The 17393-nt window shown below is 48.8% G+C and overlaps 1 protein-coding gene across 1 annotated transcript in view; it reads left to right on the forward strand.

The window, feature by feature from the left end:
• Evc2 (EvC ciliary complex subunit 2) overlaps positions 1-17393 on the forward strand; it is a 101363-nt gene that overhangs the window by 3159 nt on the left and 80811 nt on the right. The window contains exons 2-5 of the mRNA XM_013112441.3: positions 3601-3669; positions 5765-5951; positions 10020-10129; positions 10962-11015. Coding sequence (XP_012967895.2) covers positions 3601-3669; positions 5765-5951; positions 10020-10129; positions 10962-11015 — 420 coding nt within the window. The remainder of the gene's footprint in view (positions 1-3600; positions 3670-5764; positions 5952-10019; positions 10130-10961; positions 11016-17393) is intronic.

Below are 17393 nucleotides of genomic sequence, written 5' to 3' on the forward strand. Positions count from 1 at the left end.
GTTTTTGGTTTTTACTGTATTTTGCTATCACATTGTTATCTTTGTTGTCACACTATCTTTGTTATTGTTACATTGTAGCTTTGCTGTTTATCTTTGCTGTTTGTTGTTGCACTGCATCTTAGAGTTACCATTGCTGTGACAGAAACACCATGACCAAAAGTAACTTTGGGAAGAAACGGTTTATTTGACTTATGCTTCCACATCACAGTCTGTCACAGAAATAAGTCAGGGCAGGAACTCAAACAAGTTAGGAACCTGGAGGCAGGTGCTGCTGCAGAGGCCATAGAGGGATGCTGCTTAGAGGCTTGCTCATCATGGCTTGCTCAACCTGCTTTTGTTATCCTCAGGTTATAGTGAATTCGAGTTCAGCCTGGGCTACATGAGCCCCTGTCTCAAAAAAATCTCATTATTCTGTTCCTTTGTCATCCTTCAATCCTCTACCAACATGTGTTGATTAGTTTTAACTATGAACTTGTCACAACTTAAGAGTCACCTGAGGGGGGTGAGTTTCAGTTGAGGAATTACCTACATCATAGTGGCCCTCAGGACATCTGAGGGGGATTGTCATAGTTGTTAACATGGGAAGACCCATGAATGTGACTGTGAGCAGCACTGGTCTGTGGGCTGGGCACTGAGCTGCATAAGAGTCAAGAGAGCTGGCTGAACAGCAGCAGCAGCAGGAGGAAGAGGAGGCCACAAGCATACTCACTTCTCTGTGCTCCTGACTGTGATGTGCTGTGACTAGCTGCTTGGGGCCATGCCTTGACTTTCCCAAAGTGACACACTGTAATCTAGAATTGAATGTAAGACAGATTAACCCTTCCCACTCTTATGTTCCCTGTCAGGGTGTTTATTGCAGTGACAGAAAAGAAACTAGGAAACCACTCTAACTGCTTTCTAATATCCTGTCTGTATAGTATAGATATCTAAGTAGTGTATTATATGCAGAGTACAAAATACATATGAATACTAATTAATATAAACAATACTATTCATAAAAATGTGATGCATATTATTTTCTTTTTTGCACTTTCCTTAAGTCCTGTGAGGAGGGCATACTTGGTGATTTTGTTTTTTCAGACATTTGTTGTATGTCTTTGACACCTCCTGGCTGGATCCTGGTCTGGCAATCACCAAGACTCAGTACCTCTGCTTCTAGTACTGACACTCAGTACAACTTTCTTTGGTGGAATGGTGGTGATTTTTATATTTTGCTCTGAAGAGTGTTATAGAAATGATGATGGTGATGACACAGCAGCCACAGTGACAGCAGCAGCCCACTCCCTGGGTCACTAAATGTACAGTACTATGCTAACTGCTCCGTGTACATTGCTAGTTTAATTCTTCAAAGCATGACACAGAGGGTGTGATTTTCTGTCTCTAGATGAGGAAACGGAAACTCAATAGACCTGGTACTCGGAGCTTTTGCTTACATATAGACTTAGTCCCATAGGGAAGTGCTTTATGGACTTAAGCATAAAGGCTCAGGACTAAGTGGGCATCTGTCCGTTCCTGATGCTCAGCCACCTGGGTGCATTGACTGCTAGATCCACATGGCTGTTGAAATTTTAAATGCAAACCATGCTTAAGGTCTCCTGTAATTGGAGGTGGCTGAGACAGCTCTATTAAGCTCCGTCCTTCTATGGAAAGGTCCTTTGGTGATAGTGTGGCATTGATGTGAGAGATGGTATTCAAGTCAGCCATTCATTCAAGGATGGCTAAGAGAGCCTGGATCTGTTCCTGCTGCTTGAGAAAAAGACACACCACAACCTGTCCCCATTCTGAGGGATCTGCATTTTCTCAGCTGGAGAAAGAGAGTGGGTAGTGGTGCTGGTAGATATTTGGTGTAGTCTGTTGGGGTTGTAGATACATACAAAGCAGGCAGCATGGATGGGGGCTGATGCAGCAGGCACTGTCCACAGGTGCCGGGAAGGTGTTTGAGGAGCTGCTAGGTGGGCAGAGGCACACGTGGGATGTAGAGTGGAGAGGAGCCTTGCCGTTCTGTGTAAATGGACAGCATGGATGGGTTTGGTTTCAGGATACCCAAGGTACTATGTTCTGATGTAGAAATGGCTTTATGACATGACTGTAGTTAACAGAACAAAAGAAAGTCCTAAATCACAGCAGTTTTCAAATACATTACTGGGAACATCCCACTGGCAGGTTATAGCAAAGAGGGAGGCTCTCATGCTATCTGATGACATTCTTAGCTTTTGGGTTGGCAAAAGCTTGAGATATGCTAAGTTAGTACATTCCAGAAGGTTTTACCTGAGGATGTTAGGTCAGATAGAGGTGGGAGAATAAATGGCTGCTAAGGGGACTAATGATGGCCCAAGATCAGTCTGGACCTGCACTATTCCAACTCTCCATACCGTGAACCTGCAGATGGATCAGTCAGCTTTGTAGAACACTTGTCAGAAGCTGGCTTTTTTTCTGGGAACGTCAGTGCCACAGCACTGGAGAGTGCATGCATGGATGGGGGAAGACTGTCCCCATGAAGTCCTAGACAGAGAGAAACAAGGCAATGTGAACAGGAGGAAAGGCCATCCATATTCTAAAGAGTTGTGTTGCATCCCAACTTTTGATTGTGGCTACTCGTCATCCCCGAGAAAACTCCATCCCAGCATTCTCTCTACTTCGTCTCTGAGATCATTACAACCCAGTCCATACCCATTAACCAGTCCAAAGCCACACTGAAGCTTTCAGGGATTCATTGTAGCATTTTACACTGGCTCCTTCTCTATAAGTCATCTAGCCCCATGCATTTTGTTACAGTAGCATGAAAGGACTTAGACACTCACCTTCTGGTAGCTACCAGAAGTAGACCCTGCCTTGGGTGCACCTGGTACATGCCCTGCTGCTCCAGTGCATAGCAACCAATGAGCAAAGGGTGTGAGTGTGGCATAGGTCAGGATCACTACCAGGCACAAAGGACCTATAAAGTCTGAGGTGAGGCCCTGATTACCCTGTTCTAGGAGCCTAGGTTCATGGAAGAGAGGGTCAAGGTGAGGTCTGCTTGGATCATTCATCACTTGGTATATGTGGCACCGGACCAGGCACACTGAGGGGATCCATCCAGTATTGCTGTACATTATCATCATCACCACCGCCGCTGCCACCACCACCACCACCACCACCACCACATAGTGGGAAGAACTGGAACTTTCTAGGACCCAGTGAATTCAACTGGACTCAGTGGGATACCAGATTTCTCCCCTCATTTCTCCTAAGCAAGATTCCAGGAAGTTTTGAGATGGTCAGTTTTTAGAGAGGGATTTGAGGCTTGGAGAGGCTGAGCGACTTATCCAGTGAATAAATGGTTATATGTAGAACACAGCTCTCCAGACTCCACATCCTGGGTTTTTTCATCCAGTCTGATAACTGGCTGGATCTGCCCAGACCAGGAATGAGCTGATTGATGTTGTGCTGCCCCCTTCCTCGGAGGCCTGGATTAAATGAAATATTCAAGTTCCTGAAAACTGGGGTCAACAGAAATGTTCCCCATGATGTCCTTTAGAGAGTTTCCAGCTTATATTTACATCAGACACTTGGAACATGACGTTTTTCTCACGTTCTAATGAGTTTTGTGTTTTATTGTAGTACAGAGAAGTTTCGAGAGAAGCCCAAGGTCTTTCTGAGAATGGAGTGATATTTCAGAAATGTTCACTGGTAAGTTTCCAGAGGAGAAAATAATGAGTTTTCCCAAATCTCTGAAGTCATTATGTATTTAGGAACTAACAAAGAGTGTGTCTGCGTGTTCACTCTGAGACCCAGGCTATGAAGAGAACAAGAGATCTGAGGTCATGTGTGTCTGCGTGTTCACTCTGAGACCCAGGCTATGAAGAGAACAAGAGATCTGAGGTCATGTGTGTCTGCGTGTTCACTCTGAGACCCAGGAAATGAAGAGAACAAGAGATCTGAGGTCATGTGTGTCTGCGTGTTCACTCTGAGACCCAGGCTATGAAGAGAACAAGAGACCTAAACTCATTGGCCTCACTAGGTTTGCTGGGGCCATTTCATTATGTCATTGTTAGTGAAAATCTAGCAGTCCTTTAGAGGAGGGATGAAAGTGTGATACATTTATCCCACGTGAACAGTGATATGGTACTTGGAAGTTTTAAAAAATTGTGGATGGGCCAGCAAGATGACTGGCTCGGCAGGTGAGGGTGCTCGATACCCAGCCTGACAGCCTAAGTTTGACACCTGGGACCCCCAAGGTGGAAGGAGACTACCAACCCCTGCAAGTGGTCCCCTGATGTCCACATGCTCACAGAGAGATGTGTGCGCTCCTCCCCTTAATTAAAAAATGTTTTAAAAAGTTTTTAATTTGTCTAATGCTCTATAGCTGTTTGGCCTTCTCAACAGCATGGGGTGGTGGCCATTAGCATCTTTGCTTTGGACTCCCAGCATCACCCTTAGTTACAGTGATTGCTGGAAGGGCTCACAGGACCCAGCAGGACAGTGCTCACATTTACAGTTCATTGCTGTGGAAGCTGGAGGGCAGAGAGAGGGAAACCGAGGTGAGTGTGGCAGAGGCAGGGAGTCACAGGGGAGCAGGAGTGAGCTCCTGGTGTGTGGACGGCTCACCCAGCAGAGTCTGCAGAGAGCCAGCTCTCCAGCATCTGGGCAGGGACAGCCTGCGGGGACAGCCTGACCCAGCTCTGGCATCAGGCTTATCTTCAGGACTCTCCTCTAGGCGTGGAGCTTCTGTAACAGAATACTTGAGACTATCAGCTTATAAAGAGAGAAGATTGTTTCCTCCCCACAATTCTGAATATTCCAGCCTGCGACTGGTTAGTTCTATTGCTCTGGCCTGTCAGTATGTCACCCCTGGAGCAGTGTCAGGAGAGGTCTGATCACCTCATGGTGGCCAGAAAGTGAACAAAGGAAGAAGAGTAAGACACTTTGGTCCTGAAATCCCTACTTTTAGGTCTTGTCCCCTAGTGATGTAAAACTTCCCCTCAGGCTATGCAGCTTAAAGTTGATAGTACTCCCCACCCGTCTTCCTCCTCTTTCTTGGTGTGTGTGTGTGTGTGTGTGTGTGTGTGTGTGTGTGTGTGTTTGCACATGCATATAGAGGCCAGAGACTGATGGCAGGGGCCATCATCATTAATCACACTCCACCTTGTCTGTTGAGAAGCCTCTTCACTTGAACCAGAGCTCACCAGGGCAGCTAGTCTAGCTAACCAGCTTTCTCCAGGGATCTGCTCTCTTCTTGGTATCTTACATGGGATCTGAGGATTTACATTTGCACATCTAGTATTTGACCCACTGAGCCATCTTCCCAATCCAGGTGATGCTACTGTCTAACAATGCTATGAATTAGGGACCAGGCCTTCAGGGCTCCAGATTCAAACATAGCATGTCGCACTTTTGGTGACGCAGAACCTGGGTGGAGAAGACCAGCCAGGAAGACAGGACCCTCTGGAAAGCAAATGTCCCTCTGAGATCTGACTGTGCCATCAGGGTTGCTTCTTCAGTGACTTGGGCAGAGCTGTTATTTCCTCAGTTTTGGAACACCAGGTGTCACAGTGACCCTGTTCTAACAAGGTTCTGTACTCAGGAGATTTCTCGATGGGGATGAGTTCACTGCATCTCAGGGCCCTGGTTTCTCTGAAACTGTCCCTAAGCCACAGCTTGACAAGTGAGGGTCAACCCCTTCCCTCAACTCTCACATCAGGAGCCTCTGGGGCTCAGGCTTGTGGGTCACCACCGGAAGCCAGGTCTACAGGCTCTGCCCTCACCCACTCTGCTCCTGTCCTAGGTGTCTGGGCAGAGCGAATCACAGGCCATGCTCGTGCAGCTGTCAGTGAACAACACCAGGACACCCTTGTCAACCAACCTTTCGGACCTGCTGGTGCTGGACGAGATCACCAGCCTCGTTGTGAAGGAGTCCCCTGGAAATAAGACTCAGAACGGAATCCAGACTTTCAGAAAGAGGTTTCTGCAAGGTAACCACAGATGCTGCAGGTCACTGTGGGACATGTGTTAGAATACCTTCCTGTGTTCCCTTAGGGATGGCCACAGCAGAGCTCGCCTACCATGGCAAGCTGGGAGCCCCTGAAACCCCCAGTGTCTGCCATTAAATCCATGGGTTTCCTGCTTGCTTTAGACAGAGGTGGGGTTGGGGAAGAATTGCCAGGTGTTTTTAAAATACAGTCCCAGTTTTTTCATCAGCTTCAGTTGGATGCAATGGTAGATCTGTGAATTATAGTGAATTAATGACACATGGGTGGTCTATAGTTAATCAATCGCATGTAGTTTATAATGAATCAATGACACACATGTAGTTTATAGTGAATCAGTGACACACGTGTAGTTTATAGTGAATCAAGACACATGCAGTTTATAATGAATCAATGACACACATGTAGTTTATAATGAATCAATGACACACATGTAGTTTATAGTGAATCAATGACACACATGTAGTTTATAGTGAATCAATGACACACGTGTAGTTTATAGTGACCCCTGACCCTGTGGACCAGAGCTACTGCTAGTCAGGAAGATGGACAGATATTTTTGAGTTGTGTTAGACAAAAACTAAGGTGGACTATTGTCAGTCTCAGCCAAGGATAATCATGAAGCATTTAGATTAATACTAAATGTGTTAGCATGTTGTTCATTGATATTTCCCTTACTGTTACAAAATATGAGCTAAATATCTTGTAAAGGGGAGAGGTTCATTTTGGCTCGTAGTTGTAGATGTTTCATTCCCAATTGCTTTGGGTGACACAACATGACAGCAGCATGTGATGACATGGAGCAGTCTACCTTACTATGGTGTGGAACTGAAAGAAAGAAGGCAGCAAACAGATTCCCATGATCCCTTCTGAGGATAGATATACCCCGCTATCTGGAAGCTTTGAACAGTTCACCTCCACTGCCAATAGAGCCACACATCTGGGAGCAGGCCTTCAGTGCATAGCCCTTTGGGAGCAATCCAGAGCCAAAGTGCAGCTGGTGGTGTGGACTGCCCGCTCCCACAGGCCTCCTGCAGCTCCTGCAGCTGGTGGTGTGGGCTGCCCGCTCCCACAAGCCTCCTGCAGCTCCTGCAGCTGGTGATGTGGACTGCCCGCTCCCACAGGCCTCCTGCAGCTCCTGCAGCTGGTGATGTGGACTGCCCGCTCCCACAGGCCTCCTGCAGCTCCTGCAGCTGGTGGTGTGGGCTGCCCGCTCCCACAGGCCTCCTGCAGCTGGTGGTGTGGACTGCCCGCTTCCACAGGCCTCCTGCAGCTGGTGGTGTGGACCGCCGGCTCCCACAAGCCCCCTTCCCCCCTCAGGTCCGCTATCCATGTTTAAATAAGCAAACCTTAGGTGTGTTCCTGGGTTCTGCTGTGACTGTAACTTCAGAGACACCCTTTCTCCCAGGAGGTTAGAGACACCCTTATTGTTGGTAAACATCTGAAGTACAGATGAAGAAACTAAAGCTGGAGTGGGTGGGGGGCTTGCCCAGGGCCATGGGCAGCAGCTGTGCCATGATGGAAGCAGGTGGCTTAGCCTCATCCGTCTGGGAAGCTGCTCTACCCTGCAGCCCTTCACCTTCCCACAGGCACTTCTGAGGTGGGGCCCACACTGCTCAGCGTTGCTCTCCTTACCCGTGGGCCTGGATGAGCCCTTGGTATCTTTCTTAACACAGTGCTGTGACAGAAACTGGTGGAGCCCACAACCAGTGACTTGTTTGGTGGCTCTGTTTTAAATGAGACTCTAAATTTTTTATATCCCAGGGAAACCACCCCCAGGGCTCTCCTTTCAATGATATAGAAACAAATCTCCTGGTTGATTCTTAGGCTGGTGTTCAGAAAATGGCACATGGGCTGTGACAGAGCAGATTGTCAGAGATTCAGCTCATCCTGTCAGCTTGACTGAGTGGCTTCTAGAAAGCCCCTGAGCAACCTGGACTTCAGAGATCCTGTGCATGTTGGTGCCTCAGAACACAGAGAGAGTGGGATGAGCGAGGTCATGTGACATGGTCCTTGGTTGCCTTTGGTTCCCTTTCAGTGCCCTTCCCAGATGTTCCTAGGTGTGGGTCTCACTGCCTACTCTTTCAGTGCCCTTCCAGATGTTCCTAGGTGTGGGTCTCACTGCCTACTCTTTCAGTGCCCTTCCAGATGTTCCTAGCTGTGGGTCTCACTGCCTACTCTTTCAGTGCCCTTCCAGATGTTCCTAGCTGTGGGTCTCACTGCCTACTCTTTCAGTGCCCTTCCAGATGTTCCTAGGTGTGGGTCTCACTGCCTACTCTTTCAGTGCCCTTCCAGATGTTCCTAGCTGTGGGTCTCACTGCCTACTCTTTGCTTTCTAGTATCTTTCATGGATCTCACTCCTGCTGGGTCATGCCTGTTCCTTGGACAGTGCTGAGAGGTCCCTCTGTCCTACTCAGAGCATACACATCTGATTCACAGCTCCAAGCCCTCCTTCTCCCTCCAAGTGCCCATGGGACCTATCTCTTGAATATCCCTGCTCAAGCAGTGCCTCACCCAAAGTGCTCACTAAATTCTGCTCCACCTCACAAGGCATACTTCTCCTTGCCTGTACCAAGCATGCCACTGGGTGAGGTCAAGGTCGTAGTGATGTGGGAAGGTAACATGTAGGAAGTGCCCTGGCCTGGTAGATACTGGGTCATCTTTTCATTTTTGGTGCTCTTTTCTCCTGTTTATGTCAGGCCTTCCCCTCTGTCCAGGATGCTGAGTTTCCTGAGGACATAGTCCAAGTCACCTGATCCTGACCCTACCACACCGGCACACAATGCTGGCTTTCATGTTAGGAGACAGACAACCCCTCACCCAGTGAATGATTCTAAAAGTCAAATGGCCCATCAGACACTGCTTTCCTATCTCTCTGATCCCTGGCCCCATCATCATCATCATCATCATCATCATCATTGTTTGTTCTCCCCCCTGTAAAGGGAAGACTTTTCCTTGAGAGAAGCCTTCCCACCAGCCTGGTTCCAGAGCCGCATCAGTCCCAAATAAACACACAGGAGGCTATATTAATTATGAAGCTGTTGGCCTTGCTTGTTTCTTACTGGCTAGCTCCGACTTAAGTATTTATCCCATAATTGTTAATCTAAGTATCTCTCTTACCGGACAGGTTTCCGGGCTTCTTACCCCATGGTGTTACATCTTGACTCCTTGTGTTTCTCCTTCCCAGAGTCCTCCTGGACTCCTAGTCCCACCTATCTTGATTCCCTATTGGCCAGCAGTGCTTTATTGACATATACACAGGACTTCCCCAACACTCCCCCCGCCAATTTTTAAAAAATGTGTAAGATGGAGGCCTGAGAGCTAAGTGGTTTCTATTTACCACCTGGCTGATACAGTCCCCACAGTGCAGTGTCTCCTGCACTCCGCAGATGAGAACGGGTTGTTTTCGTTAAACCTCTTGCAGGTATGTGCAAGGATGATCCGGGCATGAGCACTGTGGTCCTGGAAGGTGGCTGCCAATGCCTTCCCCTTCCCACCCCTTTAACGTTTGTGCTTGTAAGAAAGCAAAGTGGATGCGCTGATATTTCTAGACAAACTGGTTCCCAGGCCCCACTCTCGTCTTCCCTGCTTTCTACACAGTGGCCTTGCCATCTCTAATTTAAACGTAGCATATCATCTCTGTCTCATCCAGCTGCTAGACGGGACCCCTGCAGGAACCAAGGTCCTGTTTTCTCTGGGTAGAGTTCTCAGACAAGTGTGCTACAGAGGGATAAAGGGGCCAAGAGACTAGCCCTGCTTCTATCAGGGTGTGCCTGCTTCTGGCAGGGACACTTAGAGCAAATTCTAATGTATTCTCCCCAACGGACCACTTCCAGAATCCCCTGGGGTGAATGAAACACTCCCAGAATCCCCTGGGGTGAATGAAATCCAGATGCTTCTTGCTGGAGGCCTGGGCTGGTACACAGCTGTGGCAGCTGCAGGGTTGCAGGGGCCAGGGATGTGGCTAGGCCAGGGGCAGGGGCTATTTAGGGGTGTGACCTGGTGTGAGGAGGCCTGTCTCCTTCTTGACCTACACTTGTTCTCTCTGAGCAGTGGGAGAGTGCTACTCTGTCAGCTACATGGCCTCGCTGGACCCCACAGCTCTGGGGACTGGAGATATCCTGGACCTTCCAGCCTTGCTCGTCTTCCAGAGCCCCTCACAGGTAACTCTGTCATTCTCATTTGGGACCTGTCACTGCCCTGGATGGGTGCTTGGGAATAATGACCCCAAGGGCACAGGAGCAATCCTTCCCTCCCTCTCTCCCTCCCTCCTTCCCTCCCTCTCTCCCTCTTTCCTTCTCTCCCTCTTTCCTTCTCTCCCTCCCTCCCTCCCTCCCTCCTTCTCTCCCTCCCTCCTTCCTTCTCTCCCTCTTTCCTTCTCTCCCTCCCTCCTTCTCTCTGTCCCTCCCTCCCTCCTTCTCTCCCTCCTTCTCTCCCTCCCTCCTTCTTTCCCTCTCTCCCTCCCTCCTTCTCTCCCTTCCTTCCTCCGTCCTTCTCTCCCTCCCTCTCTTCCTCCCTCCCTCCCTCCCTCCCTCTCTCTCCTTTGCTTTCTCCCTTCCCTGGGTGATGTCACCTACTGACAAGGGAAGCTTCCCTTTTGAAAGCCTCCTCCCCCTCCCTTCTCTGCCATGTTCCACATTAATTAGTCTTATTCCCCAGTCACCTTTACATTCAACTAGGCTCCCATTTCACAGATGAGACAGCTGAGGCACATGGAATGAATGAACACCTTGCCTAAGTTTAGACAGGCAAGTTTGCCACAGAGAGCTGTGCCCCTTCCTAGCCCTCAGGACATGGGTTTGGGTTTCCACAGTCTCCAGCAGAGAAGCTGCAGGCCCAGCCCCACTGTTTCCTGAAGAGGCTTTAGGAGTTGGACAAACCCTGCCTTACCCAGCATCCAGGGGCCAGTTACCAGGTGTGTGGGTTGGACTAGTGCCACACGTTCCCTGTGGGTCAGACTCCATGTGACTGAAGCATTTCTTTTCTCTTTCCCAGAACAGAACCCAGCTAAAAGCCCACTTTACCGTCACAGTGGAAGAAAAGATAATGGTAAGACGGTGTTCAGATCCATTCTGTACTCATGACCACCTAGGCCTGTGCTGTGTCGCCACTGTTGGCCGGACCTCAGAACCAAGGGGACGTGTTGGCCACTGGCCTTGACATACCCGACATGCATGGTCTTAGGCCCTGTGGGTTCCGAGACTGGTTCTCTTGGTGACCTTCTGTGATGGCTGACTTTGAGTGCCACCCTGATGGAACTTAGGATCACCATGGAAACTGAATCAGTTTCTGTTGCTGCAACAAAACACTGTGGCCAAGGCAGCATATAGAAGGAAGAATTCATTTGGCCTTACTGTTCCAGAGGGATGAGAGTCCATCATGGAAGGAGGGCCTGGCCGCAGAACCAGGAAACTGAACGATGCTATCTTCACCCACAAACAGAACAAGTAGAACCAGGTTATGAACTCTCAAAGCTCAACCCCACTATGTGCTTCCTCCAGGAAGGCCACACCTCCTAAAGGTTCCATAACATTCCCCAAAACAGCACACTGACTGGTGACCAAATGCTCAAAAACATGAACCTGTGAGGAAACTTTCTATTCACACTGCCACAGAAACAAGCCTCTGTGCATGTCTGTGAGGAAGTTTCTAGACTGAGTTAAGTGAGGTGAAAAAAACAAATCCATCTTAAATGTGGGTGCCATCCCCTGGCTGGGGTATGGAACAGACTCTAAAGGAGGAAGTTGCTGAACACCAGTATTCACCTCTCTCTGCTCCCAGACTGTGGATAAATGTGACTGACCATATCACACTCCTGAGGCCATGCCTTCCCCACCATGATGGACTGTACCCTGAACAGGTACCCTGTGTCCTGTGAGCCGAAATAAACTGTTCCTAAGTTTCTTGTCAGGTGTTTGGCCGCAGAAAAGCAAGCAATACCTTCTCTACCTGACCGGGATGTGCCAGCCACTGCCTGGTGGGCTGAAATACCACTGTCCACCTGTGTGTGCTGCTGGTCTTCTGTAGTGGGTCTTTCTTTAGACTGCCAACTCCTAAATAATGACACAGAGCCTGTATTAATTACGAAAGCTTGGCCTTAGCTTAGGCTTGTTCCCAACTCGTTCTTGAAACTTAAATCAACCTGTTTGTATTAATCTGTGTTTTGACACATGGCTCATTACCTCTGCTCAGTACCAAGTGTTCCACTTCCTCTGTGTCTGGCTGCAGAATCCCTCTTCTCTGATTCTTTCCCCGAGTTCCTCTCTCTCCACGGAAGTCCCACCTATCCTCTCCTGTCTAGCTATTGGCCACTCAGCTGTTTGTTAAGTCGATCAGAAGGTGCCTTAGATAAGTGAAGTAAGCAGAGACATTTTCACACAGTGTGATCAAATATCCTGCAGCAGTCATCACATTCTTTCCTGTCCCCAGGGTTGCCACCGGCCCAGCTGCCAGGGACAGGTTGTGTTCTCAGATTATGCCTGGACACTGTCTCTACAGGTAGTCTCTCTGCTTCTACTGTGTGGGAACACCAGACCTTGAGCAGAGACCCACTTCCCCTTCTGCCTGGGAGTAGGCAGCTGTAAGACAATGTTTACTAAAAACATGTTTACTAAAAACAATACAATGCCTGGGGGCATTAAGTTCCTGGAAAAGGCCTGCCCACAGAAACCACCCTGACCTCGACCTTGTCCAAAGACTAACCACCTCTTCTGCCACGCCCAGATCAGTTTTTGGTGTCAGAGCGGAACCAGCCAGGGTAGAGGAGAGAGCAGAAGCTTCTCTGGTGGGAGCTTTTCTTAGGAAGTTTTCTTGAACCTTTTTGGGGCCTGCTTAAAGTTTTCTTTACATCGTTGAACAAGTCTCTGTGTTGTCAATCCCCGACACCCTCCGCACGTTCTCAGACACAGGCTGCGCGGCAGACAGGACATACTGTTCATCAGGAATCTGTTTCCCTTTTTGTTTGGCAGTGAGGTTCTTCCTGGCACACACACTCATTTTCCTATGTCTAACACGTGTGACTCACTCTGTGGGTTAGTCAGCCTTCACTGGGAAGGGGTGGGGTGTGAGTCCATAGTGTGTACTGGCTCACATGTTAAGGGAAGCCAAGAAGTTTCTGCATACCAGCCATGAGGCATAGTCCAAGTGGGAAGTCCTTGGTTCTGGAATACTGATGGTATGACTCATCTGAGGATGGAAGTCTGAGAACCTAGTGCCCAGGGGTGTGTGGTCCATGAACCAGACAGGAGGAATGTGTCCCTACACCAGGAGATACAGACACATTCATCTTGCCCCTGGCTTGGTTCCATTCTGATCCAGCCAATGAGGCAGCATCTATACAGACACAATGGATTGAATCTGGGTGTTGTCCAAGTGCACCCATAGGTAGGGTGGGTCTGGACACCTGTCTACATTCACATTCTGAATATAGTTTTTCTTAGTCTGTTTTGGCTCACCTGCTGATCTTTCATAGACACACCCAAAGTCAAGATTTCCACCTGTGTTCCTTAACTCCATCAAGCTGACTCTTGAATGTGACCAAACCACACAATGGCACCCCACACTCCCTCTGAATCTCAGGGGCCATGTCTCCTGCGCAGCTCACAAATTCTCAATCATGTCATCTTTGACACAGGTGTGTGAGAGAGATTCCATTATTAAATCACCTCCACTTCACAGATGGGGAAACTGAGGTCCAGTAGTTTTCCCAAGATTCTATGGCTAGAATGGCCTGCCCTCTGAGTGGTGACCTCAGAGACTAGTGGTTGTTCTCATGACTGACTGAACTGGTGAAAGATTACTTGAATGTCAACTCAGTTTAGGGTCTAGTATCTCTCGAAAGACACACTACCGGGCGTGCCTAGGAGGTCATCTCCAGAGTGGCGTAACTGAGGAGAATACGTACCCTGAGTAGAGCTAGGGGCTTAGACTAAATAAAAAGGAGAAAGCAAGCTGAACAGCAGTGCTCATCACTCCCTGCTTCCTGACTGGATGTGATGTGAGCAGATGCTTTGAGCTCCTGCTGTGTCTTCCCTGCCATGATCGAATGTAACCTAGAGGAAACCCTTCCTCCCTTAAGTTGCTTTTATTGGGCATTTTGTCATAGCAAGGAAAGCGGCTTACACAGCCACACAGCGAAGTTAGCAAAGGATGAAAGCGGGAAATCTGGTGAAAGTCCTCAGTGACTGTCAGGCCCTCTCCGGGGACTCCCCAGCGGTGAGTCATAGGAGCATCTGCGAATATCTTTAGGGACTGATGTCACCCGGGTACCCTCTGCCTGGCTCACACCGATTTCTGACTCCAAGAGGAGGCAGATGCTCAGCAGAGACCATGCTGTTTGTACAACATGCCAAGTGAATGGTGGGCTCCCTTGCAGATGTCAGTCCCCAGATGCTGGCCATGACCCAGCCTACAGGCTGGCCTTTAGAGAACAGTAGGAAACAAAGCCAGGCATGTTAACTCTTGCTTGCAGGTCTTGCAGATGGTTGTACTGCCTTTGTCCTACCCCAAAGCACATCTTGGGTGTCAAGGCCCTCAACGGAGAGATGGAAAGAAAGCTTTTAGTCCAGCTTTTAGCAAGTCTGCAGTCAGCGAGACAGTCAAAGTCACAGATCACCATTTTCTTTGTTGGTCTGAGAGCTTCCAAAGGAAGAAGCCTGATCTGGTTCATTCTGTGCTCCTTTCCTCCCTCACCTGGTAGGTGAAAATCAGTCAGTAAATATCCCTTGATTGAGCTAATTGTCACCAAGGATGATTGCCAGTCAGCTGAGGAGGTGGCAGGTGGCCTCATGATTATGATGGGGAGGTGTGCCCTGCCTCCAAGGCCCAGACCTCCCACAAGGATGGAAAGGGGCATTCTCCAGGGCTCCAGCTGCCTCTCACCGGCACACTGCTTCTGGGAAAGAAGGAAGAGGGCCTCTGCAGGATGCAGGCTATCCCTCACCAGGTACCCCTGCCCAAGGATCTCTGCAGTGGAGACATGGGGCGTGTGAACAGGCTGTGTGTGAGCAACGAGGCTTCACAGTATTGTGGGTGTAGCAGGCTCTAAGATCACATGACCTGCTTTGAATCCCAACTGTGTGTGAGCTTCAGCATGTCCTAGTCTGTCTGGGCCTCACCTTCCCTAGACATCAAATGAGAACCATGGCATGGGTGTCTATTAATGCAAATGGGTGAGTCTGTGCAGAACTCTGTGTTCCTTTAAGTCTCTGTGTACATCAGCACCCACTGCCTGTCAGTGTTCTGTGGTCAGTGGGAATGACTGTCGTTACATCCAGAGGAGCCACTATGGTACTAGAAGCCTATGGGAGGCCCAGTGCAGTTCTCTTGGGGCTGGAGTCTGCTGTGCATAGCTTCAGGGTTAATCTGATGCTGACTGTAGGATTGACATAACCCCAGGTGTCATGAGGGGAGATTCATGCCAGTGAGGCTGGACCCCTGACAGTGCGTATTTGAAGAAGTGACAGGGTTATAGAGTGTGTCTGGAGGAATTGTCGCCAGACAGAACAATGACATGCATCCTCTTGCTGTGTGGCTGGCTTGTCCGAGTATGTGCAAACTACCCCAATGCCTCTTTAATTTTCTGACTCAAGCTGACAAGTCAGTAAAGGAAAGCAAGGCCTTAAGAAATTTCCTCAGTGTACTGCCCACATCCCAGTCATTGTCTGCCCCTCTTTTGAGGAGAGTCTCAGAGTGTCCCATGGTGCAAGACCTAGGCTGCAGGTCTCAGATTCCTCCAGACCCACCTGCTGCCTGTGGATTGGGCACTGCTGACTGGCAGGCACCAAGATGGCAGGTTGTGGTGCTCACTGGGAAGGGTCCCAGGACACATGAAGACATACAGCGAGAGAATTCTATCCATGATCATTCAGAGTCCACTGCCAGCAGTGCTCCCAGAGAGATAGAGAGCTTGTGGGTATGTGTCCATGCGTAAAGCAATTTATTAAATGGGGAGAAGAGGGTGTCCTGTGTGGATTTATGGCCAAATGACTGGATCTCTTGAAGGAACAGTAGAGGTGAATGTTCTAATCAGATATCTATTTATCTAAAGAGTAATATATAGAAAGCTAATATGAGTAATAATCTGGAGAATTCAAGTATAAGTGGTTGGAAATTTTACTTTTAAAAACAAAAGCAGGAAAGATAAGTGAGACACTTGAAGAGGTGTTTCTAGTGTATAGAGAAGACAAGAGGCCCGCTATGTAAAGAGCATGCGGTAACTAACAGGAGGAGGAATGCCATACCAGATGCCTAGCTATGAAGTGAGAATTCTCGAATACATGATGTACAGAGGACCCTTGAAGCCCGCTGGATGTAACACTAGCAAAACCACGAGGCTTTGCGTTGAGATGGTGGTGTGCAGATAATCATGTCATCACTGTTGCTTTTTCTGCAACATCACTTTCCAGCCCGCTGACCCTTGTCCTGACCTCAGCCCCTGAGTTCCTACCTGCCTCCAGTGCTCTTCAACAACTTACCACAGGATTTCAGTTGTCTTCCTTAGAACACAGATGTTCCTGCGCTCCTTCATTAGGGGCTTCGTATTGATGTTCCATCCGAAAAGTTAACCCCCTTGATTCCTCCAGGGGCCCCTAGAACCCTGTTTTCCACATGGTCCCACAGCCTTTCTCTCTGGCATCCCTCAGCCCAGCATCTCTGACTCTGGTTACCCCTACTCTCCAGGCAGGTTGCTTGCCCCCTGCTAGACTGCCATGGTATTGCAGTATCAGGCTTACTCCTCTGGACAGCGCTCGACACTTGTCATAAGAGACTGCCTGGAAGAGGCCTTAAGATGATCTGGCCCCGTGTCTTCATTTTATTGTGAATGAAGTGGGTGCAGAGATCCTGGGAACTGGTCATGAACATAGTACTCCACTCCACCATGGCTGTGAGGAGTCCTCTGTGATGTGTTCCCAAGCTCTGCCCTATTGGTAAATTAGCAAGTGTATTAGTCAGGGTTCTGTGAACCAATAAAATGAATTTATTTAGAGGGGTTTTTAGATGGGTTTGTACAAGATGGTCTAGCTCAGTGGTTCTCAATCTTCCTAATGCTGCAACCCTTTAATACAGTTCGTCATGTTGTGGGGACCCCAACCATGAAACTATACTCATTACTACTTTCTGACAGTAATTTCGCTACTGATATGAATTGTAATGTAAATATCGATGTGCAGGCTATGTGATATGTGACCCCGTGAAATGATGGTTTCACCCCCAAAGGGTCTGGATCCACAGGTTGAGAAGTGCTTGTCTAGATAGTCCAGCAGCTGACGTCTTTACACAGGAGAGGCTGGGAAAACAGTAACTTCTCCTCTGACCAGGCTGGGTGTCTCAGTGGTTCCAGAGTGGCTCCAAAGGCCTAGAGGATTCCTAGAGAGTCTCTGGTCCTCAGCGCACCTTGGAAGGCAGAAGAAGCTGGGCTCCTGTGTC

This window comes from Mesocricetus auratus, unplaced genomic scaffold, assembly GCF_017639785.1.
Source record: "Mesocricetus auratus isolate SY011 unplaced genomic scaffold, BCM_Maur_2.0 Super-Scaffold_100006, whole genome shotgun sequence".
In the NCBI taxonomy this organism is placed as follows: domain Eukaryota; kingdom Metazoa; phylum Chordata; class Mammalia; order Rodentia; family Cricetidae; genus Mesocricetus; species Mesocricetus auratus.